General features: G+C 40.0%; 1 protein-coding gene across 2 annotated transcripts in view; it reads left to right on the forward strand.

Moving 5' to 3' along the window:
- The window catches only part of OXSR1 (oxidative stress responsive kinase 1), a 96734-nt gene that overhangs the window by 12672 nt on the left and 56571 nt on the right, over positions 1-27491 (forward strand). Inside the window, exons 1-4 of one of the 2 annotated variants that reach the window (XM_047770261.1) lie at positions 8585-8603; positions 16065-16173; positions 18995-19131; positions 26575-26716. In XM_047770261.1, the coding sequence (XP_047626217.1) occupies positions 19041-19131; positions 26575-26716 (233 nt within the window). In that variant the 5' untranslated portion in view covers positions 8585-8603; positions 16065-16173; positions 18995-19040. Of the gene's footprint in view, positions 1-8490; positions 8604-16064; positions 16174-18994; positions 19132-26574; positions 26717-27491 lie in introns of those variants that run through there. The other variant, XM_047770257.1, reaches the window with a different exon arrangement.

Raw genomic sequence — 27491 nt, forward strand, 5'->3', positions numbered from 1 at the left:
TTCAATTCCTGAGTAATATTTTGGCATTTGTTTTGGAAAGACCATATGAAAATCAATGAAAGTGATTGCTAGCATAGAAAAACTGGAACCTACAAGTCTCTTTTTATCATCAGGTCTGGGAAACAGCAGCTTGTCTTTTGGCCATTTGTTAAATCACAACGGAATTCAATGTCTTATTCCTAAAGAGATTTGTTTCTTAAGTGAGTGAATCATTGAGTGAAAGACAGTTACCTTAGTTATAAACAGTTGTTATTTAGTGTTTCATTGGTAGTGAAATTAATTCTATTTAATAGCGACCAGCAATCTGGAGTTCCCGTTGTGGTGCAGCGGTTAACGAATTCGACTAGGAACCATGAGGTTGCTGTTTGGATCCTGTGTTGCTGTGGCTCTGGCGTAGGCCAGTGGCTATGGCTCCTATTCGACCCCCTAGCCTGGGAATCTCCATATGCCGCGGGAGCGGCCCAAGAAATAGCAAAAAGACAGAAAGACCAAAAAAAAAAAGTGGCTGGCAATCAATAATAACTAAACTTACAATGTTATTTCCATATGTCTCTCTCTCTCTTCTTCTTTTTTTTTTTTTTTTTTTTTTTTTTGCTTTTTAGGGCCACACCTGCGGCGTATGGAGTTTCCCATGCTAGGTATCAAATCGGAGCTACAGCTGCCAGCCTACACCACAGCCACAGCAACGCAGGGTCTGAGCTGCCTCTTCGACCTACACCACAGCTCACAGCAACACCATATCCTTAACTCACTGAGTGAGGCCAGGGATCGAACCTGCAACCTCATGGTTCCTAGTCAGATTCTTTTCCACTGTGCCACAACAGGAACTCCTGTATCTCTATTTTTAACCCTAGCATGTTTTTGGTTTAGGTAGAACATGCCATTAGTATGTTTAAGGCTGGTATTTCAGGTTTTGTGTACATAAAATAAATAACCAATTTTGGATTATCCAGAGGGTAGAATAACTGGTTTGAGACTTCATAATGGTTAAAAAGAATATCACTAGATAGTGTGTTTGTGAAAGTCAAAGTGATAATCAGGGATATCTATGTATTAGGAGATGTCTGTTATCTTGGACCAAAAGTACCCCCTTCAGCCCCTTTGTGTCTTCTGTGAGTTGAGAATGCCTCTAGATCTGTGACTTGCATAATTAGCTTCCTTGTCTCTGGTGTTTATCAGAGTAGGGCAGTGGCCTCTCACTGAAGGCAAAAAAGAGAGTTAAGTTTTCTTCAAGGTTTACTTGCAGAAGGAATTAGGAGAGGAGAAGGCGGGAGAGGGAGGAAACTTAGTGATAAACACTAAGGTTCTGCCTAACTCTGACCCATACTCTTGTCAGCCAAGAAGCAGGCTGCAGACTATATCAGTAGTGCCCTGTTGCATCCCTTTTACCAAGCCACGCATCAGTGTTCCTAAGCTATTGTCAAAATAGTTCAAGTACACTGATGAATGATGTCATTGAATGTTAAGTATGTTCTTGGATATTGGAGTTTGACTTTTGCATTGCATTAGCTTTGTGCAGAGATTTTACTTAGTTTGTTGCCATTGTGATTGGGGCTTATCCATGTCACTGCTGTGTTGTACATATGTGGTTTTAGTCAGAGAGTCTGTTGAATGATATAGTTCTAATATATAGATTGCTTTTGTTTTTTAGTGTTTGTAGCACATTAATGTTAGAAATGTGGTAGCATACTTGGACAGATTTTTTTTTTAATAACAGCTTAATTGAGATATAATTCACATACCACACATACCATAAAATTTACCCTTTTAAATTGTACACTGCAGTAAATTCACAGAGTTGTGCAACTGTCACCACTATCTAATTCCAGAACACTTTAGTAGCTCCAGAAAAATATTCCTTAGCTATTGCAGCACTCCCCATTCCTCCCTTTCTTTAATCCTTGGCTACCACGGATCTTCTTTCTGCTTCTGGGACTTGCTTAGAAGACTCCTAAGAGGACTTGCCTCTCCTGGGTACTTCATATAAATAAATGTAATTACACTATATATGGCCTTTTGAATCTGACATATTTACTTAGCATATTTTCAAGGCTTATTCATGTTGTAGCATTTATCAATACTTTGTTCCTTTTAATTGTCAAGTAATATTTCATTGATGGTATGCCATATTTTCTTCATTCATCAGCTGATGGATGTTTGGATTGTTTCCTTTTTTTTTGGCTGTTATTAATAATACTATGATGAACAACTGCATGCAGGTATTTATGTGTACATGTTTTTCATTTTCTTAGGAGTGGAAATACTGGATCCCATCTATGGTAACCATTTACCTGTTAAAGGATATTTGAGTTGTTTCTAGTTTTTAGCTATTATGAATAAAGCTGCTGTGAATATTCATATACAAGTTTCTGTATGAACATATATTTTTGTTTTTAGGTCCGCACCCGAGACATATGGAAGTTCCCAGGCTAGGGTTCAAATTGGAGCCTTAGCTGCCACCCTATGCCACAGCCACAGCAACACCAGATCTGAGCCACAGCTGCGACCTACACCACAACTCATTGCAACGCTGGATCCTTAACCCACTGAGTGAGGCCACAAATTGAACCTGAGTCCTCATGGATACTAGTTGGGTTCGTTACCACTGAACCACAATGGGAACTCCAGAAATTTAAGTTTTAAAGCCCTAGATGTAGAGTTCTCTGACATTGTGTTTTAAGATTTTGGTTTCCACTTGTTTATTATTTGTATAAGGAAATGCAGTAGGTTTTTGTGTTGATCTTTTATCTTGCAATCTGGCTAAACTCTCAGATTAATTCTTGAAGTTTTTCTTAGAGATTACTTAGGATCTTCTTTTTTCTTTTTTTTTCTTTTGCTTTTTAGGGCCAAGCCTGTGGCATATGGAAGTTCTCAGGCTAGGGGTCAAATCAGAGCTACAGTTGCAACGCCGGATCCTTAACCCATTGAGTGAGACTGTGGATGGAACCCGCATCCTCATGGATCCTAGTCAGGTTTGTTAACTGCAGAGCTCTGATGGGAGCTCCCATGATTTTCTTCATAGACAGTTATGACATCTACAAATGGGGACAGTTTTATTGCTTCTTTTCCAATCTGGATGCCTTTTATTTCTCTTTCTTACTTTATTCTGTTGTTTAGGATATCCAGTACATGTTTAGTAAAAGTGATGAGAGTGGACATCCTTGCCTTTTTCCCAATCTTAGAGGGAAGGCAGCACCATTAAGTATATATTAGCTATAAGTATTTTTGTAGATGTTCCTTATGAGGTTAAAGAAGTTCCCCCTCTTCCTAGTTTGCTGAGAGCTTTTATTTATTTATTTATTTATTTGTCTTTTTGCTATTTCTTGGGCCGCTCCCGCGGCATATGGAGGTTCCCAGGCCAGGGGTCGAATCGGAGCTGTAGCCACCGGCCTACGCCAGAGCCACAGCAACGCGGGATCCGAGCCACATCTGCAACCTACACCACAGCTCATGGCAACGCCGGATCTTTAACCCACTGAGCAAGGGCAGGGACCGAACCCGCAACCTCATGGTTCCTAGTCGGATTCGTTAACCACTGCGCCATGACGGGAACTCCCCCCCCCCCTTTTTTTTTTTTTTTTTAAATCATGAATGGTGTTGCATTTTTAAAAAAGAATTTTCTGTGCCATTTGATGTGATCATGTGATTTTTCTTCTTTAGCCTGTCGACATAGTGTATTCCACTGATTCTTTTTTTTTTTTTTTTTTTTTAAATATTGTACCAGCCTTACATACCTGAAATACATTCTACTTGGTTGTGGTGTATTATCTATTGCTAGAATCAGTTGTATTTTGTTAAGGATTTTGCAGCCAAGTTCATGAGAGATACTGGTCCGTGGGTTTTGTTTTGTTCTATTTTGTTTTCTTGTGAGGTCTTTGTTTGGACTTGGTGTTGGTAATACTGGCTGCATGAAGTGAGTTGGGAAGTTTTCCCATTTCTTCCATTTCTGGAAAACATGGTGTAAAATGACTGTTTTAATTCTTCTTTTAATGTTTGATAAAATTCCCCAGTGAAACCATTTGGGCCTGGGGTTTTTTCCAATAACTTTTAAATTATAAATTTGATATCTTTAATAGTTGTAGGATTATTCAGGTTATCTTGGCTGAGGTTTTTTTGTTTTTTTTGGGTTTTTTTGTCTTTTTGTCTTTTCTGGGGCCACACCCACCACATATGGAGGTTCCCAGGCTAGAGGTCCAATTGGAGCTGTTGGTGTTGGCCTACGCAAGAGCCACCGCAACGCCAGATCCTTAACCCACTGAGCAAGGCCAGGGATCAAACCCGCAACCTCATCATTCCTAGTCGGATTCGTTAACCATTGCGCCACGACGGGAACTCCCTTGGCTGAGTTTTGATAGTTGTTTTCAAAGAATTGGTCCATTTTTTTTCTAAATTGAATTATGAGCTAAAGCTGTTTATAGTGCAGTCTTTTTTAAAAAGGTTGAGGTATGTCACATAATATAGAATTAACCATCATTAAAGTGTACAATTCAGTGGGGGGTTTTTGTGTGTATTCACAGTGTTTTATTATTTTTTTGGCCACGTCCACAGCATGCAAAAGTTCCTCGGCCATGGAACAAACTCGTGTCACGGTAGCGACAAGGCTGGACCTTCAACCTGCTGAGCCACCAGGGAACTCCATATTCACAGTGTTTTGCAACTATCATCAGTGTCTAATTCCAGAGCATTTCTCTCACTCTAGAAAGAAATCTTGTATCCATTAAGCAGTAACTTCCCATTCTCCTCTTCTCCCAGTCCCTGGTAACCACTAATCTATTTTCTGTCTCTAGATTTGCCTGTTCTGGACATTTCATGTATATGGAGTCATACCAGTACGTGGTCTTTTGTCGCTAGTTTATTTCATATAGTGTAATGTTTTCAAGGTTCATCCATGTTGCTGCATGTATCAGTAGTTGTTCCTTGGCTCATGGCCCCATTATTCTGACTTCTGCTTTCATTGTCTCACCTTCTCTGACTCTGACCCTCCTGCTTGTCTTTTATAAAGACTTTTGTAATTAGATTGGGTCCACCCAGATTATCTTTCCATTCTCTTTTTTAATTTAATAATATGTGCCAAGTCTTTTTGCCATTTATGGTAACATTTCAAGGATTAGGATGTGGGGGTGGGGGATATTCTGTCTACCACATGGACTTAGAGCTTTTTTTATCCTGTTTCTCCCTGATGCTCTGTTCTTTTTTCCGCAGTATGTTTTCTCCCTCTTGTTTAGATTGAGTAAACTATGGAGTTTATCCTCATATTTACCAAATTTATCCTGTCATTTCTATTTTTCTGTTGAGCTTCTCCAGCAAGTTTTTTATTTTGGAAATTTTATGTTTCAGTTGTATAACTTCCGTTTAGTACTCTTTTTTTTTTTTTTTCTTTTTAATGGCCACACCAAAGGCAAATGGAAGTACGGGGGGCCAGGGATAGAATTTGAGCCACTGTAGCTGCAACCTACACCCCAGCTGCAGCATCACTGTATCTTTAACCCACTGCGCCATCTTGGGAATTCCTTCAGTTGGTACTTTAAAAAGATAATTTCTGTTTCTTTCTTGAGATTTTTCTGTTTTTAAAATTTGTTTAGGGAGAATTCTTGGAGTTCCTGTCATGGCTTAGTGGTTAATGAATCTGACTAGCATCCACTGAGGACGCAGGTTCAAGCCCTGGTCTTGCTCAGTGGGTTAAGGCTCTGGTATGAGCTGTGGTATAAGTTGCAGACTTGGCTTGGCTCCTGTGTTGATGTGGCTGTGGCTGTGGTGTAGGCCAGCAGCTACAGCCCCGATTTGACCCCTAGCCTGGGAACCTCCATATGCACAGGTGCAGCCCTAAAAAGCAATAAATAAATAAAGAGAATTCTTAACTGTTGAAGCATTTTTATGATGGCTTCTTTGAAATTCTTGTCAGAATAATTCCAATGTAATTCATTTTGGTGTTTGTATCAGTGTGATTGTCTTTTCTTACCCTGTGTGTTTTTCCTGGTTCTTCTTTTTTTTTTTTTTTTTTAATTTTCTTTTTTTGTCCTTTTTTTTTTTTTGTCTTTTTGCTATTTCTTGGGCCGCTCCCAGGCTAGGGGTTGAATCAGAGCTGTAGCCACCGGCCTACGCCAGAGCCACAGCAACGCAGGATCCGAGCCGCGTCTGCAACCTACAGCACAGCTCACGGCAACGCTGGATCATTAACCCACTGAGCAAGGGCAGGGACCGAACCCGCAACCTCATGGTTCCTAGTCGGATTCGTTAAGCACAGCGCCACGATGGGAACTCCTTTCCTGGTTCTTGATGTGACGTGTGATTTTCTTCTTTTTAAAATTACATCCAGGTGTTTAGGATGTTAATGTTAGGAGACCACTGATTCATTTAAAATTTCTCTTTTAGTAGGCAGTTACTCTGCTTAGGTTTAAGGCGTAAGTCCTGGCCTACTTTTGTGAACTTTGTAATTCCTATGATAACTTAGTTTTCAGAGCTCTGGCACTGCTTTATTCCTCTGGCACAGCAGGAACTCCTATTTAATCTCTGCAAACATTACCTAGGCTGACTGGTGGATGTGGGTCCTGTCCCCTCTCCCTGCTGCTGCTAAGGGCAGATTGGGGCAGTGAATCTGGCCTACTGCATGCAGTTTGGGTATTTGGGAGAGACCCTGCTGATGCTGTTGCTAATGCTGTGTATGTTGGGTGGATTGGAGAATCTGTCTTCTAGATCTCTGCTGAGCTTCCCCTTTTACAGTCCTTTGGCCAGAAAGAAGAATTTTTCTCATTTGTTTGTTTATCTGTCTGCCTATCCTTTTTGGTGGTTCTGGAAGGCAGGCTGTTCTGGTGCCCAAACATGGATAGGTGAGAGTTTAAAAACAAACAAACAAACAAACCCAGGGAGCTGCAGTGGTGCTTTTCCTTTCATCCTGAGGTTCCTAGTCAGTCCACCTGCTTCTTTCTACCTTTCAGAATCATTTTATGATTGTTTGTTGAATTATTTCTAGGGAATTTAGTTGTGTTCAGAGAAGAAGAGCAAGGAAATGGAAGCCTATGTCGTCATATTCTAGAACCTCTGGGACTCTAGCAATTTTTATTTTTGTGTGCATGTTGGTATTTATTGGCAATTCTGTGAAATGGTCGAGGCTTTTGCTTTTATAGATAGTCTACTTTTTAGAATGTTTTTCTGCATCTACTGTTGACTATAAGAACAAGTTAAGAATTATTCTCTTGGAGTTCCCGTCGTGGCGCAGTGGTTAACGAATCCGACTAGGAACCATGAGGTTGCAGGTTCGATCCCTGGCCTTGCTCAGTGGGTTAAGGATCTGGGGTTGCCGTGAGCTGTGGTGTAGGTTGCAGACGTGGCTCGGATCCTGCGTTGCTGTGGCTCTGGCGTAGGCCGGTGGCTACAGTTCCGATTCAACCCCTAGCCTGGGAACCTCCATATGCCGTGGGAGCGGCCCAAGAAATAGCAACAACAACAACAACAAAAAAGACAAAAAAAAAAAAGAATTATTCTCTTGTTTGAATTGTGTAAGAATTAGAAATGTCTTGATTGGGGAGTTCTCGTCGTGGCGCAGTGGTTAACGAATCCGACTAGGAACCATGAGGTTGTGGGTTCGGTCCCTGCCCTTGCTCAGTGGGTTAATGATCCGGCGTTGCCGTGAGCTGTGGTGTAGGTTGCAGACACGGCTCGGATCCTGTGTTGCTGTGGCTCTGGCGTAAGCTGGGGGCTACAGCTCCGATTCAACCCCTAGCCTGGGAACCTCCATATGCCGTGGGAGCGGCCCAAGAAATAGCAACAACAACAACAACAAAAAAGACAAAAAAAAAAAGAATTATTCTCTTGTTTGAATTGTGTAAGAATTAGAAATGTCTTGATTGGGGAGTTCTCGTCGTGGCGCAGTGGTTAACGAATCCGACTAGGAACCATGAGGTTGTGGGTTCGGTCCCTGCCCTTGCTCAGTGGGTTAATGATCCGGCGTTGCCGTGAGCTGTGGTGTAGGTTGCAGACACGGCTCGGATCCTGCGTTGCTGTGGCTCTGGCGTAAGCTGGGGGCTACAGCTCCGATTCAACCCCTAGCCTGGGAACCTCCATATGCCGTGGGAGCGGCCCAAGAAATAGCAACAACAACAACAACAAAAAAGACAAAAAAAAAAAAGAATTATTCTCTTGTTTGAATTGTGTAAGAATTAGAAATGTCTTGATTGGGGAGTTCTCGTCGTGGCGCAGTGGTTAACGAATCCGACTAGGAACCATGAGGTTGTGGGTTCGGTCCCTGCCCTTGCTCAGTGGGTTAATGATCCGGCGTTGCCGTGAGCTGTGGTGTAGGTTGCAGACACGGCTCGGATCCTGTGTTGCTGTGGCTCTGGCGTAAGCTGGGGGCTACAGCTCCGATTCGACCCCTAGCCTGGGAACCTCCATATGCCGCGCGAACGGCCCAAAGAAATAGCAAAAAGACAAAAAAAAAAGTATTGTTTGTATCTATCAATTTATTTATTTACTCACTTATATATTTATCTTTAGGGAGTGGAGCAACAGCTGTGGTCCAAGCAGCGTATTGTACCCCTAAAAAGGAGAAAGTGGCAATCAAACGGATAAACCTTGAGAAATGTCAAACTAGCATGGATGAACTCCTGGTATGCACATCTCATATTTCTTGTGTATTCATGTTAGAGTGGAAAATAGCTTGGAGTTTTTTATTTCTTTTAAAAAAAAAGTTTGTGATTTCTTCATTAATAAGTAATGCTTTTTATAAAATTTATAAAATCCAGGTAAGTAGAGAAAACACATTTACTTATAATCCTCTCATTCCAAGTTTGACTTGCTGTATGCGTGCATTTAAACATCCTTGTATTTTTATGATAATGTAATCATATCTTGGTCTTTTCATTGAAAAAATATTTTAATATTTATTTATTTTTCTTTTTTAGGGCTGCTCCCGTGGCATATGGAGGTTCCCAGATAGGGGTCATATTGGAGCTACAGCTGCCAACCTACCCACAGCCACAGCAATGCCAGGTCCAAGCCATATCTGTGACCTATACCGTAGTTCATGGCAACGCTAGATCCTTGCCCCGCTGAGTGAGGCCAGGGATCGAACCTGCAACCTCATGGTTTCTAGTCAGATTCTTTTCCGCTATACCACGACAGGACCTCCCATTGAAAAATTTATCATAGAATTCTTTCTGTGTCTGTAAATATGAGTTAATATAGTTTTCAGTACTTATGTAGTAGTCCATTGAATACTTTTATGTAACCTAGTCTCTGGTGTTGGATGATTTTTATTTTCTTTATATTATTATAAACAATGCTTGCCTACTTCTTTCCTTAAAATAGTATCATGCAATTGTGATTCATGGTCAAATGGAATATCCTTTAAAAGGCTTTTGGTCTTTTAGGAACATGGTACCAATCTACATTCTGATCATTGGTGCAGGATGAGCAACAGAATCTCTCTCATGCACACACATCCCAGCAGCATTGGCTTCTCCAAGGGCTGAGGACAGAGAGGAGGATGCAGGTCCCAAGGGTCCACAGCTGCAACTAGAGGTTCTGTGGTGTTAAAAGCTAGTCACACAGGGATCATTTTGAAATTCTTTTATGCACCATGACACCTAGAGTAGTTTAAGTATGTATAAGTGCTCAGTAAGGGAAATGGGATCGTTTTTCAAATCATTTAACTTTTTTTTTTTTTTGTCTTTTCTAGGGCCGCTCCCGTGGCATATGGAGGTTCCCAGGCTAGGGGTCTAATCGGAGCTGTAGCCACTAGCCTACGCCAGAGCCACAGCAACTCGGGATCCAAGCCACGTCTGCAACCTACACCACAGCTCACGGCAACACCGGATCGTTAACCCACTGAGCAAGGCCAGGGACCGAACCCGCAACCTCATGGTTCCTAGTCGGATTCGTTAACCACTGCGCCACGACGGGAACTCCTCATTTAACTTTTTAATCCTCAGGTTCTTTGGCTTAAAAAGGAAATAACATCTTCTTTGTGTGTGTTCTTCATGAGGTTTTTCTTGAAGATCAAATGATACAGTACTTGAAAACTATAAATTGCCACACAAATATGAAATAATATTGTTAGATAATTTCTGTAAGAAATTATCAACTACAGCTAGTAGTAGAAAGGGCAGGACCTAGGACTGGGATGATCTAACAGTCCCAAAGCCTTTCCAATGTCCCAGACTGGATTTTATTTCTAGTATAGTCTGTACTGAGTATTTAGGGAATAAATGGAATAAGGAGATAATAGAATTATTACAGAACTTTCAGCAGATAAGGGAAATGTATTTCTTCAGGAGTTCGTGATGCATAAACAGAAGCTGAAGAATTGGGTTGCTGGAGTGATCTTGAACTGTCCTTGGTGAGAGAACAGACGTGTAGAAGGAGACGCCGAGGGAAATGCTATGTCATGATCTTGGATTTTCAGATGCCCACAATACCTTAGAACACTGTTTGGGCGTTTGAACTGCTGTGATCATTAAAGAAGTCTAAACTGAAAACTAATTCTGTTAAAGAAAAACAATATTTTTAATCTATATATTAACACTTGAATTTGAGAAGTCCAATATGAATTCCTATCATTTGCCAGTTATTTTACCTTTTTTTTTTTTTTTTGGCCCCTGCAGCAGATGGAGTTCAGGGACCAGTGATCAGATCTGAGCTGCAGTTGCAACATAAGCCCACCTTAACCCACTGTGCTGGACCGGGAATTGAACTTGTGTTCCAGCACTCTAAGGTGCTGCCGATCCTGGTGTGCTGCAGCAGGAACTCCTGTTTTACATAATTCTTAAGGGTAGTGTTAGGATGAATGAAAGTTTTATTATTTATTACTTTATGACTAAAGAAACTGAGGCTGAGTTTAAATACCTTGAATAAGTTCATATGATGATAATACCACACATCTTTTTGGTGCTGGGCACTAAAGTATACTTTAACCTTGTAAACATCTCTGTGAGATAGAAAGGTAGTTACTCCATTTTATAAATGAGGGAAATATATCATGATAACCAACAGAGTCTGGATTAAAAATCAGGCTTTTCTGACTCAAGTGTTGTTTTCCACTTCATATAATACTAACAAATGATTGATTATAATCTTAGTTCAAAAGTAGAAAGAACATGGAGTTCCCATCGTGGTGCAGTGGTTAACGAATCCGACTAGGAACCATGAGGTTGCGGGTTCGATCCCTGGCCTTGCTCAGTGGGTTAAGGATCCACCGTTGCCATGAGCTGTGGTGTAGGTCACAGACATGGCTCGGATCCCGAGTTGCTATGGCTCTGGCGTAGGCCAGTGGCTACAGCTCCAATTCGACCCCTAGCCTGGGAACCTCCATGTGCCACAGGAGCAGCCCAAGAAATGGCAGAAAGACCAAAAAAAAAAAAAGTAGAACATTTATTCTCAAATATCAGTTGACAATTCTTGAAAGTAATATTTGTTATTACATTAGGGTGTTTTTAGAGGAATGCAAACTTGATATACCTTATTAAAAAGAAAAAAATTGGTTAAACCTCCATGAAGTTTGGCCAGATACTTCAATAAGTTTTGCAGTGCAAATGCAGTATTTATATATTTGGCAATTAAGAAAAGGTAGGGGCAAGTGATTTAAAATAAGTTGAAGATAATTGGCTTTCTCGGTGGGTATGTGGGTAAGATTCCATTAAACCCCGAAGAAATATATGTAAAAGAATGTAAAGAATGCCTCATTAACCTCCTTTGTTTGTAATGGTGTCAGGAACTGAGATCTGAGTGCCAGAGTCTCTAAGAAATAGGAAGCCCTTCAGTTTACCTTAAAAATTTTATTGGTTCTCAACATAGTGAACTCTTGATGTTATGACTTTAAAATTTTTTTTTTTTTTGTCATTTCCGCTGAGCCATGGCAGAAACTCCTGACTTTAAACTATATTTTCTTTTCTGTTTTCTTTTTTTGCTTTTTTTAGTGCCGCACCCATGGCATATGGAAGTTCCCAGGCTAGAGGTCGAATTGGAGCTACAGCTGCTGGCCTACACCACAGCCACAGCAACACCAGATCTGAGCCATGTCTGCGACTTACACCACAGCTCACTACACCACAGCTCACGGCATCACCTGATCCCCCTGAGCGATGCCAGGGATTGAACCTGCAGTCCTCATGGATCCTAGTCAGGTTCGTTAACTGCTGAGCCACAAAGGGAACTCCTAAAATATATTTTCAAAAGTATCTTTATTATAGTGCAGAAAAGGTACTGTGGGTTCTCCAGAGAGTACCAATGTAAAGCCACTATGGGTGTCTATTTTGTGTGACAGTTATTAGTGAGACGATAGTGTATTGCTCCTTTCTCTCGTCATAGTGTTTTCTTGTCTGACAGCCTTTGCTAAGTGTGATAGTAAAATCAGCTGTCAAATCTTACTGTGTTTATTTTCTCCAGAGATTTTACTCACTCTTCTCAAAAAAAAAAAAAAAAAAGGCACACAGTGAAGTTGTATTGAGATTTTTAGTCTTCTCTAGTAGATGCTAGGACTGCCTTCATTGGAGGGACCAGTAAGAGGCTTAAAATATCTTTCCTTCTACCAGGAGGCTCACAGTCTAGTTGAATAGTTAAGACCCTTGCCTGTTGTACAAGACTATGTGACAAATGCCTAGGAAAAGTATAAATCTGTATTGAAGTAAGAGGAAGAAGAGAACTCCCAGTTACAAAGATGGAGTCCTTTGTGGAGATGTTTGTGGTTGAAGAGGCAAAGATGGAGACCTTGCCAGGCAGGGGTTTAGAATCATCAAAGAACAGCATATTCATATATATGATATGTATAATATAACTCAACATTTTCATAAAACTGTTCTTCATTATGTGGAACACACTCTGATTTTCTATCTTATTTTTTGTTTTGTTTCTGTTTTTGTTTTTTGACCACACCCACGGCACTTGGAAGTTCCTAGGCCAGGGATTGAACATGTGCCACAATAATGACCCACGCTACTGCAGTGGCATTGCAGATCCTTAACCTACTGGGCCATAAGAGAACTCTTTTTTGTTTTCAATGTGATTTGCCAAATTTATTTTTCAACCTAACTAAATTAAAACCCATAGGTTGAGAAACACTGGGCTTTCACAGAGAGATATTGTGACTCTAAATTCAGGCAGTGACTGTTAATGGAAAGGAAGACGCAGGTTACCTAGACATGTTATAGATGGAAAAATTGTTAGTACTAGAAAGAGCACTTCATAATAGCAGGGACTTTGTTTTGTTCACTCTGAGTGAATGAATGAATGAACGAACTTTCCTTGGGGTCTCACTGAATTGTGTGACCTAACGGAAAATCACCCATATTGGAGAACGTTTTCTAACCAGGGAGAAACAATAGAAACCAAGTAAGTTTCAAGAAGAAACGAACAGTTACCACCAAAACATGGCTTCAGAGTGCTTCAGATGGAGAACTGAACATTCCAGACAAAAGATCTGGTATTAACAGACAATAGAGGAATTTCAAGGAAGTACTTGAAATCACTTATGAGTGTAGAGGAAGCTGCTGGGAAATTTGAGTCAGAATGAGTGCTCTTGCCAAGCACTAAATATATATATATTTTCTCTTGGAAAGGAAAGGGATAACTCCAACAGGAATTAAGATAAAAGAAGATTCCTCTTCCTCCTTAAAGGACTAGCAGAGAAGAAAGACAGTATTTAAGGATCTTTTAATCTTTAAATTTTATGGCTCTCCTATGATAGTCTCCTTTTTTGTTGTTGGTATTTTGCTCGTTTATTTCTATTTTTGTTTTTTTGTTTTTTTTAGTTGAATTATAGTTAATTACAATGTTTCAGGTATACAGCAAAGTGACTCAGTTATACATACATATATATTCTTTTTCAGGTTCTTTTACATTTAAAATTATTACAAGATATTGAGTATAATTCCCTATGCTGTACAGTAGGCCTTTGTTGCTGATCTATTTTTATATATAACGTGTGTATCCGTTAAACCCAGATAAATCTCTGCTCATTTGGCACATACATGCTGTCCTGTCTCTCCCATATGTACATATCTCTTCAAATTCTGTATAACTATGTCAGTAGGCAGGTGCTTACATTAGTTCCTTCCTCCTTATTCTTCATATTTACGTAGCTTTTAGTACAGAAGACTGTGCTAGTAATTTAGTGGGTGTTTTACCAAATTCTCAATTTATCCCCCTCCATAGTCTCCTTTTTTTTTTTTTTTTTGCTTTTTAGGGCCACGCCTGCCACATATGGAAGTTCCCATGCTAGGGGTTGACTCAGAACTGCAGCCGTTGGTCTATGCCACAGCCACAGCAGTGTGGGATCTGAGCTATGGCTGGGACCTACATCACAGCTCACTGCAATGCTGGATCCTTAATCCACTGAGCAAGGCCAGGGAGAGATAAATTGGTATACTGTGTTCCAGGCACAATGATAAGTGCCAGTAATGCAGAGTCTGAGTTCTCATTGAGCTTACAGTTTTGTAAAGGATGCAGAAAAATAAATGGGCAATTACAATTTAGTATGATAATTCCCACCATGTATAGGAATCCACTTTTTTTTTTTTTTGTCTTTTTTCCATTTCTTGGGCCGCTCCTGCGGCATATGGAGGTTCCCAGGCTAGGGGTCCAATCGGAGCTGTAGCTGCCAGCCAACGTGGGATCCAAGCCGCGTCTGCAACCTACACCACAGCTCACGGCAACTCCGGATCGTTAACCCACTGAGCAAGGCCAGGGATCGAACCCGCAACCTCATGGTTCCTAGTCAGATTCGTTAACCACTGCGCCACGATGGGAACTCCAGGAATCCACTTTTAACTGGATGGGAACTCCAGGAATCCACTTTTAACTGCTTGCCTTCTTGAAGCGCTCAGTCTGGCAAGGAAGAACAGATAAATAAGCCCCTGATGTACTATCCAGTATGTATGTGCCATGATGTACAGAGATATGCAGAGAGCTTGGAAGCCAACAAAAGGGACCCCTAACTGAACCTAGAGAGCTGGGAGGAAAGGGTATTTTGGTTGGGATCAGAAGGAAGAATTGGTGCTTTTAGGTAGATGAAAAGGAGGAAAGTGTATTTGAGGCAGACGGAATAATAGGGTTAGAAGAAGCATGGCTAGCCAAGTTACTCTGGCTGGATCATAGGAATGGGGTAGATTGGGAATAGGGTGAGCTAAGACAGTAAGAATGAGGGAGAGGTAAGCAGGGCCCTAATCACACAGGGCTTTTATAAGGCATTTATCATGCCAAATCTAATTTAAATTCATTAGCTGAGATGGTATAACTTAGAGTTTGGGCTCAAGTTTCTGCTTTGGATTTAGTTTATGGCCTCTTTGAAGTGAGAATTATTATTATTATTATTTTTGTCTTTTTGTCTTTTTCCAGGGCTATACCCATGGCATATGGAGGTTCCCAGGCCAAGGGTCCAATCAGAGCTGTAGGCACCGGCCTACGTCACAGCCACAGCAATGTCATATCCAAGCCACATCTGCTACCTACACCACCGCTCATGGAAATGCCAGATCCTTAACCCACTGAGCGAGGCCAGGGGTCAAACCCGCAACCTCATGGTTCCTAGTCGGATTCGTTAACCACTGAGCCACGACAGGAACTCCTGAAGTGAGAATTATTAATCATTTCACAGAAATGCACTGAAGCAATATTTGGGGGAAAAATGAAACAAACAAAAAACAACCATCTGTTTATTAGTAATTATTCTCTATGACTGTAAAACCTGATTTCTCAAGGTGGTTCTTCAATGGCATTTCTTAAAGTAAAAATGTCACACGTCCCAATGGAGGCCTCTGTAGTGCTGTCCAGGGTGTGATAAGTGGTGTGTGTTTCTGGTTTTAGAGATTACTTGTATAGTGAATGAAAAGGGTAGGGTCAGAATGGACTGTGGGAACACCAAGTGGTTTTTTTGGTTTAACCATTCTTTTTTTTTTAATATTAAAATTAATTGATTTATAGTGTTGTGCCAGTTTCCAGTTTAACCATGCTTGAGGAGGTCAGGGCCATGGAAATCCTAGACATAGTCTCAAAATTCCCAAATCTGGATTCAGTAACTTATAAACTTATGTTTTAGCTTACATATTATGAATTATCATGTTTTCTCTTCTTTGTAGAAAGAAATTCAAGCCATGAGTCAGTGCCATCATCCTAATATTGTGTCTTACTACACGTCTTTTGTGGTAAAAGATGAGCTGTGGCTAGTCATGAAGCTCCTAAGTGGAGGTGAGTAGAGTACAATAAAGTATCGTTTCCATGGTTTGGAAAGTTATTACAAATATTTTTCTTTTTATCCTGGTTTGGTTTTCATGGACATTTGTGTTTGAGGAAATACTAAGAATACAGTATCTGCTAACCATGGTAATATATGAGCTGATAGAAGCTCCACTTGTTGCATTTGGTTGTCATGTCTCTTCACTTGCTCTTATTTTAGGATGGTTCCCTTCCATTTCCTCTCTTCCATGACACAAACTTGTTGAAGGGTCTGGTCTGAAGGTCTTATAGGATGTCCACATTTTGGATTTATCTGGTTATTTCCTCCTGGTGATGTTTAAACTGATTTATATTCCTGTGTTTCCTACAAATTAAAATTAGACCTGAAGATCCGGTGTTGCCGTGAGCTGTGGTTATAGGTAGGTCACAGACACGGCTCGGATCCCACATTGCTGTGGCTGTGGCATAGGCCAGTGGCTACAGCTCTGATTGGACCCCTAGCCTGGAAACCTCCATATCCCAGTGCAGCCCCAAAAAGACAAAAAGGCAAAAAAAAAAAAAATTAGACCCGAAGGTTTCTTTGGAGAGAATGTGTTGTAGATGATGCTGTGTACTTCATATTGCATCACATCAGGAAGTAGTACTTGCTGTCTAGTTGTATCTTTGAGTGTGATGTTAATTTTGACTACTTAAGGTTGTAACAGCCAGGCTACCCCATGGAAAAATTAGCTTTATTTCCCTTTACAGCTAGTAAATAATCTGTGGAATGATACTTGGGCATTGTGAGTGTCTGTTTCCTAAAAGGCTTATGTCTAATGATTTTTAGTGTCCATTAACAATCCTTGTTTGAATCAGTTATTTTGTGAGGGATTGCAGACAAACCCTCTTGTTCATATTGTATCCTATTTTAAATATATATATATTTATATATTCATATATATTTCTAAACTTGCATTCTTCTCTGTAGAGGAAATTTTCCTTTTTAACTGGAGCTTTTTTTTTTTTGCTTTTTAGGGCCGCACCCACAGCATATAGAGGTTCCCAGGCTAGGGATCTATTCAGAACTTCAGCTGCTGGCCTACACCACAGCTCATGTCAAAGCCAGATCCCTAGCCCACTGATCGAGGCCAGGGATCAAACCCACAACTTCATGGCTCCTAGTCAGATTCGTTTCTGCTGTGCCATGACGGAGACTCCTAACTGGAGCTTTTTGATTAACCTGTACTGTAGTTCCTACTGAAAAGGCAGGATATATAATTGGATTTTTTTTTAAGGACCAATTTTCAGAGTAAAGGTTTAATAATTAAATTGCTTTAGTGGTAGCAGATGAGAGGGTTCTTTGGGGGTTTTTTTCTCTTTTTTGACATTGAGGCTTTCATTTTTTGGAGTGTCATTATCTAGACTCAAAAGTTTTTATATATTCCTTGTCTTTCAATCAGTTATCCTCTGTTCTTCTCAGGCTCAGGTTATCCAGAATTTTGTCAGTGGGTGCTTACTCTTAGGTCCTTTTGACATGAATCCATCAGTCTTTGATAGCTTCCTTGATTTTTGGTTCAGCATAAATGATTCACAGTTACATTATTTTTCTCAGATTCAGAATCAGCCAAGTCTCCAAGGAGCCCTAATCCTTTTTATGGGGAGTGGTATTTAGAAAGAATAACTTGGATGCTTGGGATGCTTGTCACTACTACTTTGTTACTGCTTCTAGTTGAAAGAGCTTGGAAATACCACATATTAAAAATAATTCACAGGCGTTCCCGTTGTGGCACAGTGGTTAACGAATCTGACTAGGAACCATGAGGTTTTGGGTTCGATCCCCGCCCTTGCTCAGTGGGTTAAGGATCCGGCGTTGCCGTGAGCTGTGGTGTAGGTTGCAGACGCGGCTCGGATCCCGAGTTGCTGTGGCTCTGGTGTAGGCCAGCGGCTATGGCTCTGATTCAACCCCTAGCCTGGGAACCTCCATATGCCGCGGGAGCGGCCCAAGAAATGGCAAAAAGACAAAAAATAATAATAATAAAAATAAAAATAAATCACAAACCGTGATTTGACATTAATATTTCCAATTCAGGTTGGACATTACAGACCTTTAAAACTTTAAATTTATATTTTTTCTCTTTTCTCTTACACAGAAAATCTTGGTTCCCCCATATGAACATAATTAATTGTATGTATTATCCTTCAGTGTTATATATACAATTATTTCTGCTTTAGTCCTTAGAATAAAATGTAAATATTGCTGATGTCAACAGTGGACCCTTGATATGTAACCACTGAAGTTTTGTCCTGGTACCTGAAGGCCCATGCCTTGTAATAAATTAGACATTTTGCCACAGCGTGGATTTGAATCAAGTGGCAAGATGGAGAGAATGAGTGAGTGATGAAGCTGCCCAACTTTTCCATTAATATGCTGCTTGTTTGCATACGTATTTTATATGGGAACGTGATTTTCCATTTTTGATTGTTGTGTTGTAGAAAAGAGAATCCATTTTTATTTGCCATTTCAATACCATTGCTCACTGAATACCTTACTTTCCCAGAGAGGCTTTACAGAAAAGTCCATAGGCTTTAGAATTAAATTTCAGGTTTTCTACTTAGCAGTTGTGTCATTGGGCAAACTTTTAGCTCTTTGAACCTATTTCCTTGTCCATTAAATGGCGATAGCTTTCTACATTTCAGGGTATTGGGAAGGAGTAAATGAGATGAATATGTAAAGCATCTACCATTGTGCTGACTGTAGTAGGTGCACAAGAAATTTTAGTCATTAATAATAATCCCTTGTTATTTGATGCTTTTCAGTGTAGCCAGAATCACCTTTTTGTTTCAATCCCATTAGTGACACACTGGAGAAACTGGATTGCTTTGTTAAAGGCCCTGTTCATATGATGGTTGGAAGCCTTGCTAACACCAACCACCTTTCAAGATGGTGGTCAAGCATGGTTCTTTCAGTATGGACAGATATGGGAATATTAGGTAATACTGTATCTTTCGTTATTGATCACCTATAGCATAATTTTCTTTATTTGTAATTTACAGCAATGTGTAATACAAAGTTTTTAATGTTTTGCTAGAAAGTCCTGACAAATAGGAATAAATTGCCTGTTTAATTCTCATCCATAGCTGTATGTGAGCCCATTCTTCCTGCTACTGCTAAGCAGAATACTTTTTCTAAAAGAATTTTTTCTTTAGGAGTTTCTGCGGTAGTGCAGTGGGATTGGCAGTATCTTGGGAGCACTGACACTCAGGTTCAATCCCTGGCCCCACACAGTGGGTTAAGGATCTGGTGTTGCTGCAGCTGCAGTTTAGGTCATGATTGTGGCTCGGATCTGATCCCTGGGCCAGGAACTTCATATGCCATGCAGCAGCCAGAAAGAAAAAAAAAAAAATTTTAAGAATTACAGTTCTTGGGAGTTCTGGTGCAGTAGAAACAAATCCGACTAGGAACCACGAGGTTTCGGGTTTGATCCCTGGCCTTGCTCAGTGGGTTAAGGAAATGGCATTGCCGTGAGCTGTGGTGTAGGTCACAGACATGGCTTGGATCCCATGTTGCTGTGGCTGTGGTGTAGGCTGGTGGCTGTAGCTCGAGTTTGACCCCTAGCCTGGGAATCTCCATATGCCACAAGCGTGGCCCTAAAAAGCAAAAAAAATAAAAGAGTTACTGTTCTTCTCTCAGGGATTTTATGTCCTGATTACAGAAGGGGCAGGATATATAGCCGTGTAGGATATCTTTTAAACATATCTCTCTGTTCCTCCGGTCTTAAGTTTCCTGGGCTAGTGCCCAAATTTTCTAGCATAGCACTCAGCAAATTTCTTGGGTGATAATTTCAAGCATGTTCCAGGCATTAATTCTTTTTATAATTAACTTAGGCTTACATTAAACAGTCACTTTTTTTTCTTTTTTCTTTTTTTTTTTTTTGGCTGCTCCCATGGTATGTGGAAGTTACTGGGCCAGGTATCAAACCTGTGCCACAGCAGCGATCTAAGCTTCAGCAGTGACAACACCAGGTCCTTAACCCGATGAACCACAGAGGAACTCCAACAGTTACTTTTAAAATACTAAAAATTTTGCATCTTTTTTACGAAAATGTAACCTTTTATAGCTATAAAGTGAACACACATTTAAATGAAGAGATATATTTAAACAGTATTTATAAAACAAAAGATAGAACTAAAGATAACTTTTAAAAAATTTAAATAAGAGGAAACTGTCAAGATAGCTCAATTAAAATGCCTTTCATCAATTGTTGATTACCAACACAGTCATTAATCAAACTGTTAGTTCCTTGTTCTTATGGGCCTTATAGCTAATAAGAAAAAGGTACAATTATGTAATTATACATGTATATAGTGCCATGAAGAACTATCAGATGTCATGGAAGTAAGTACTAGGACAACCTAACTTTATTGAGGGAGAATAAATTTAGTGGAATAGACAAAAACTGCCCTAGGAAGTGATATTCTTCAGGAGACCTGAAGGATAGGTAATAATTAGGTGAAATGTGAGGTAGAGGTGATATATGGGGAAAAAGGAAAAGGGATCCATATAAAGGGAGCACTGTATTGAGAGGGTCTGGAGGCAGGATGGAGGAGTGTGGTGTGTTTGGGGAACTGATGGAGGATCACAGCTGGAGCATAGAGAGTGTGAGGAGGGCCCATTGATAAGCAGGGGCTCCTTTTGATTAATTAAAAAAATATAAGGAGTTCCCACTGTGGTGTGCTAGTTTAAGAATTGGACTGCAGCAGCTCGGGTTGCTGCAGAGGTATGGGTTCGATCCCCAGCCCAGTTTAGTGGGTTAAAAGATCTGGCATTGCTGCAGCTATAGCATAGGTTGCGGTTGCGGCTGGGTTCAGTCCCTGGCCTGGGAACTTGCATATGCCACAAGTGCAGCCATTAAATAAATGAGTAAACAAAAGAAAGCCAGAGTTAACAAATGTGTTTAGACTACACCCATTCACATCAACTTTCAGGCAAAATATTTAAAACAAAAGTGTATTTTTGACTTAGCAGGATTGTACTGATGGAGGTTTTAATAAACTAATTAAATTGTAAAATGAATTACAATTGTCACTCTTAAGCCCATTGACCAGGTAGACATCATGTTTAAAATAAGTTTAAGGGTGTCAGTATTATAATGCTTCATTATGACTATAATATTCTTAACTTTTGTTAATTCAACAATTAAAACTCTGATATAAAATGTTAGAAGTTGTTGATACAGAAAATTAATATTTAAAAATCAGAATCACTTTTGAGAGTTCCCGTCATGACTCAGTGGTTAGCCAACCAGACTAGTATCCATGAGGACTTGGGTTCAATCCCTGGCCTTGCTCAGTGGGTTAAGGATCTGGTGTTGCTGTAAGCTGTGGTGTAGTTCACTGACGTGGCTTGGATCCCACATTGCTGTGGCTGTGGTGTAGGCCAGCAGCTACAGCTCCGATTCAACCTCTAGCCTGGAAACCTCCATATGCTGCAGGTGCGACCCTAAAAAGCAAAAGCAAAAAAAAAAAAAAAAAATTTAGAGTCACTTTTGGAGTTCCTGGTGGTGCAGTGGGTTAAGGATCTCCCATTGTCACTGCTGAGTCTCAGGTTGCTGCTGTGGCATGCATTAAGTTTTTAAAAAAACAAAAATTTTTTTTAAAGAAATTAGAATTACTTTTGACCTAGATAGCTATTTCTACAATTTATTAGCACCAAACTGCAGCATAAGGTTTTTTAAAATCAAAAGTAATTAAGAAAGCTTCTGAAAGGAAAAGAAAACAAGTACCTATAGGACTTAAAGGGATGAACTGCAGAAATACAGAAATCTAATTTAAATTCACTGTCTTAATGAATTTTTTTGTAGTCTAGAGGTGCTCTCTACTTGTCATCTTCTAATGGAGATAAAAAGTATGAAACTTCTTGGCCCTAAGTATGGCCCACATAAAAAGTATTAGGAGTGACCAGCTTTAGATGGTCAACAGTGGAGAATATGTCTGTTGTTCTGAAATAGAATACTCAGACCAAGCAAATTTTGGCCCCTTTGAAAACTTATATGGCTTAGGAAGACACAAACAGCATCTCATGACTGAAGATTGGTTAAAACTTCCTGGTAAAAATACTGGTAACTAAAATAAGTGAGTTAATTTTTGACTCAAAGAATTTTTTTTTTAATAAAAATAAACTGAGGAAATGAACATGTTGACTGAATAATTAATTTGAACTCTAATTATCAGATTTAACAAGTGTCTTAAACCAGCAGCTGTTTCACCACTTCTTCAATATTATTTTATTTTTTTTAAGATTATTTATTTATTTATTTACTTTTTGTCTTTTAGGGCCGCACCCTCGGCATATGGAGGTTCCCAGGCTAGGGATCTAATTGGAGTTGGAGCAACCGGCCTATGCCACAGGCACTGCATGCACCGCCAGATCTGAGCTGCATCTACAACCTACACCACAGCTCACAGCAATGCTGGATCCTTAACCCAGTGAGCAAGTCCAGGGATCAAACCTGCAACCTCACAGTTCCTAGTCGGATTTGTTTCTGCTGCGCCACAACGGGAACGCCAATATTATTTTAATATTTACTAATGATTTTCTTGGGTAGTTAAAGTTTTGCATTGCTACTTATTTATTTGTTTATTTATTTATTTATTTATGCTTTTTAGGGCCATACCTATGGCATATGGAGGTTCCCAGGCTAGGAGTCCAATTGGAGCTACACCTGCCAGCCTATACCACAGCCACAGCAACACCAGATCCCAGCCTTGTCTATGACCTACTCCACAGCTCATGGCAATGCCAGATCCTTAACCCATCAGGGATCGAACCTGAAACCTCATGCTTCCTAGTCGGATTTGTTTCCACTGCGCCAGGACGGGAACTCTACATTGCTTTTTAAATGTTCTGTGCCATAGACTACGAAGGCAGACATGAGATGGTTTTGGGAAAATAGATGATCCGCATTTTAATTTTTTGCTTTGTTATAAAATTTGTACCAAATCCTTCTTGTTTTCCATTATTTAATTTACTTGCCTTCACTCTAAGAAATTCTTGGATTTCAGTGGGCAGTGTTCATCAAGTAGTCTAGGTTGTTAAAATGCAGCTTCTTGGGCCCTACTTCAGATCTTTTGAATGGCAGTCTGTGAGGTCTGGAAATCTACATGTTTTAAGTAGTTTGTTAAGTAATTTCTTCATTATTAAAGTTCGAGAACAGATTATCCTTGTAGAATATTTCTTCCAGATTGTGCCCAAAGGCTATGCTGATAGAGCCTTCCCTCACTCCTTCCTTTCTTTAGATAATAATTTGAATCATCCAGTGATAGTCTGCAGTTTTCTTTTGCTTAGCATACTTTACCTTCACCTTTTTCTTGGTTGATATGAAGTGTTCTCTGTAATTTTGATATTCGAGGAGGGAGGATTGTAGGCACCATCATGTTAGATGCCTCAAGATGCTGAAAAAAATTATGTGGAAAAAAAGGGGGATACCTTCCAGGACCAGTATTCATCAGTTAAAGATGAAGGTCTTTAGTGGCATGATCATCCTTCCACCATTAAAAATCATACTGTTAGGAGATGAAAACTGAAAAGTCATTCTAATCCCAGGGAAGAGGGGGCTTCTTTTGTCTATTTTAGGGCCGCACCCATGACATATGGAGGTTCCCAGGCTAGGGGTCGAATCGGAACTGTTGCTGCTGGCCTACACCACAGTCACAGCAACGCAGGATCCAGGCTGCACCTGTGATCCACACCACAGCTCACAACAAAGCCAGATCCTTAACCCACAGAGCAAGGCCAGGGCAGAACCCACAACCTCACGGATACTAGTCAGGTTCGTTAATGACTGAGCCACAATGGGAACTCCAAGGGAGCTTCTTACAAAGCCTTGTTTGGTATATCCACTCCAGACACAGTGTTGGGATATGTATTGCTTTAATTTCCCTGTTGATCATTGGATGAGGTGAAACCAATAAAAATCCTGTAAGATTTTGGAAAGGAGTTCCTGCTTCAAACTCTTTAAAAATACAGATGTAATAACTTTGACGTGCTCTAAGATCTTTGTTGCTCCATTTCTTTGATCTCCTAGAAGTTCCCTGAAAGCTGGCAGTATAGAATCTCTCTTGACATATTCTGTGGCACCTAGTTCTAGATCTCATATTGCTTAATTGTTGAATAAGTTGTGTTTTTATTTTCTAGTAGGGATTTCTTTCTTTTCATTCCTTATTTTAGATCTTCTTTGCATTATGAACATTCAACTAACATTTATACATGTTTTCTTACTAAGCAGTTCTTCTGTGACCTGGGTTTCTCAGAAGAATGAAATATGCGGCCACTTGGTATAGTCGCTTTGCTTTGGGGGTTGTTGTGTGATTGGTTAAACTAAACAGAACAAAACTTCTCCCTTAGGCCCCCTCTTTATGGATCACAGTCTTGTGAATTTCAGCAATAAGAGGGGAAACTATGGTAATATATTAGGAAACATTATATAGAATCTGGAGCCTTCCTGGTTCTTTGTCTCCTGAGAGTAAACTTAGCCTATCTCCTGCTGGAGGTGGGTATTGGTAGTGGCCTGGTTTCCAGGGTCAAGAGGAGGAATCTCAAATCTTACTCTGCCTTATATGAACTTTCAGCCAGTTTTCCTGTCTTCAACCCTTTCCTTCAGTCCCCCACCCTTCTCCTTATGTGTCCTTGGTGGATGTATACTGAGTTCTGGCTAGGGATCCCCTTTATTCTAACTGCCATATCTCTTCTGCAGGCCCTAAAATTTCAAATTTCTCCACTCTGCATAGTCAGTTACTTTTTCTGCTTTCTCTCTTCCAGAAAGTTAGTGCTGTCTCTCTTCTGTTATCTTCTTTCTTGTTTTCTTTTTTATTCTAGGTGTATGCCCTTTTTATCAAGTTTATCAAGTTAGTGGATTTCAAATGGGAGCTAAAGTAAGCGTGGGTTCAGTCCTCTCCTGTTTGCAGGGATTCCATCTAGACCACTTCTTTCCATCTTCCAAATGTGTTTGGAAGTACATTTTTTCTTTTTAAGTGTGTGAAGTAAAAAGTACTCACCAGGGCGTATTTTCAACAGAAGTGGGTTTTTTTTTGGTTTTTTTTTTTTTGTTTTTTGATTTCAAATTTGGTCATTGAAGTCTTTGCCAAGAAACGGGCATACAGTCTTTTCTGTGAAGTTTATGTTGTGTTCCAGACTTCTTGGCACAATTTTTAATATTAGAGATTGTTTTGCTTTGGTTCTGTGTTCTTTATGGGCTGTTGCACTGCCAGAAATCTTACTGATCTCTAGCAGATGTTTTTTTGTCATCAGTTATGGTAGATAGGGCTATCTGATTTTTTTTGTGGGGGGTAAGGATGAGGGCTGTGCCTACAGCACATGGAAGTTCCCAGGCCAGGAATTGGACCAGTACCACAGCAGTGAACTGAGGCACAGCAGTGACAATGCTGGATCCCTAACCTGCTGAGCCACCAGGGAATTCCAGCATGCTGTGATTTTAATTACTATATAGGTTTCTTTTCCCTCCCTCTCTTTAAGTAGTAGAAATATTATTTCCCATCCTGGGAAGAATAGGATTATTAATACATCTGGGGTGTTATGTAAAGAGATCTTCCATTTTTATTCTTTTCATATTTTTCTTTCCCTTGTTTTATTTCTTTTTCTTTTTTTTTGTCTTTTTTTTTTTTGCTATTTCTTGGGCTGCTCCCGTGGCATATGGAGGTTCCCAGGCTAGGGGTCGAATCGGAGCTGTAGCTGCTAGCCTACGCCAGAGCCACAGCAACGCAAGATCCGAGCCGCGTCTGCAACCTACACCACAGCTCACGGCAACGCCGGATCGTTAACCCACTGAGCAAGGGCAGGGACCGAACCCTCAACCTCATGGTTCCTAGTCGGATTCGTTAACCACTGCGCCACGACGGGAACTCCTCTTGTTTTATTTCTGTTATTTATTAACCAGAAACATAATTTTAACCCTTGAGTTAGTTTGCATACACATATGATATTTACTTTCAAGTTTTCTTGTGTAATTTGACTTAATTTCAGTTGTGTTTTTATGTATTTATTCATACAACATTGCATACTCTCATCTGGTGTTGGAAGCCTAAACTGGTTTGTGATACCTTATACTCAAGGGCATGGTTTAGTATCTCTAGAGAGAGTCTTCAGAAGCAATCAAAAATCCTCTTATTACCTTTTTCAGATTCTCATTAGAAGTTTAAAGAAGAGCTGGTGTAATATTACTATTTGGTTATTAGCAGGCTGCTTTCTGTTTTAGAGTGGAATTAAGAATAAATTATTAATTTTAAACTTCTGAATTTCCTTACATTTCTCTCTCTTCCTTTCTTTCCTACACAGCTAAGTTTATTGATTTCAAAATAGCTCGGAATTATTTTGAATGAGTTAAGAAAATTATGACAAACCATGCCTTCTCTTTTCAGGTTCTGTTCTGGATATTATTAAGCACATTGTGGCAAAGGGGGAACATAAAAGTGGAGTCCTAGATGAAGCTACCATAGCTACAATTCTCCGAGAAGTGCTGGAGGGGTTGGAATACCTGCATAAAAATGGACAGATTCACAGGTATGTAAAGGACACCACTCTTCTCTTTTGGATAAGTGCAGTGATAGTTGGGCTGTATCATTTCATTGAGGCCATTCCCCATTCTTTTGCACAACTAATCATAATCTCTGAGTATAAACAGAGCTCTTTGCATTTCTAGTTCCAGTACATTGTGGTTACACAGCTAGTAAGTACTTAAAAAGTAACAAATACTTAAGTCACATTGGAAAATGCAAAAACAGGGCAAACTCCTAATTTTCTACTAGGAGTCAATCTGTAGTCACTGATAACATTTTGGAATATTCCTTCCCAGTTTCTTTTATATGCTTAAAAATATTTAAAACATAACTATCTGTGGGAGTTCTCTTGAGGGTGCAGCAGGTTACAGATACAGCGTTGTCACTGCTGTGGCTCAGGTTGCTGCTATGGGGTGGGTCCAGTGCCAGTCCTAGGAACTTCAACATGCCATAGGTGTGGCCAAAGAAAAGAACCCTAAAAAACCATATGTATAATTTTGTCTGTTTCTTTTTTGGTTTCTCTTATATCATGACCATTTTCTCAAATTATTAAAAACTTTTGTAAATAATGTTATAAAATTAAAACTTTTTAAAAAATCAAATAACATTTGAGGAGTTCCTGTTGTGGCTCAGCAGAAACGAGTCTGACTAGTATCCATGAGGATGCAGGTTTGATTCCTGGCCTCACTCAGTGGCTTGGGGATCTGGCGTTGCTGTGAGCTGTGGTGTAGGTCACAGGCACGGATCAGGTCCTACGTTGCTCCTGGAAACCTCCATAT

The sequence above is a fragment of the Phacochoerus africanus genome, chromosome 1, assembly GCF_016906955.1.
Source record: "Phacochoerus africanus isolate WHEZ1 chromosome 1, ROS_Pafr_v1, whole genome shotgun sequence".
In the NCBI taxonomy this organism is placed as follows: Eukaryota; Metazoa; Chordata; class Mammalia; order Artiodactyla; family Suidae; genus Phacochoerus; species Phacochoerus africanus.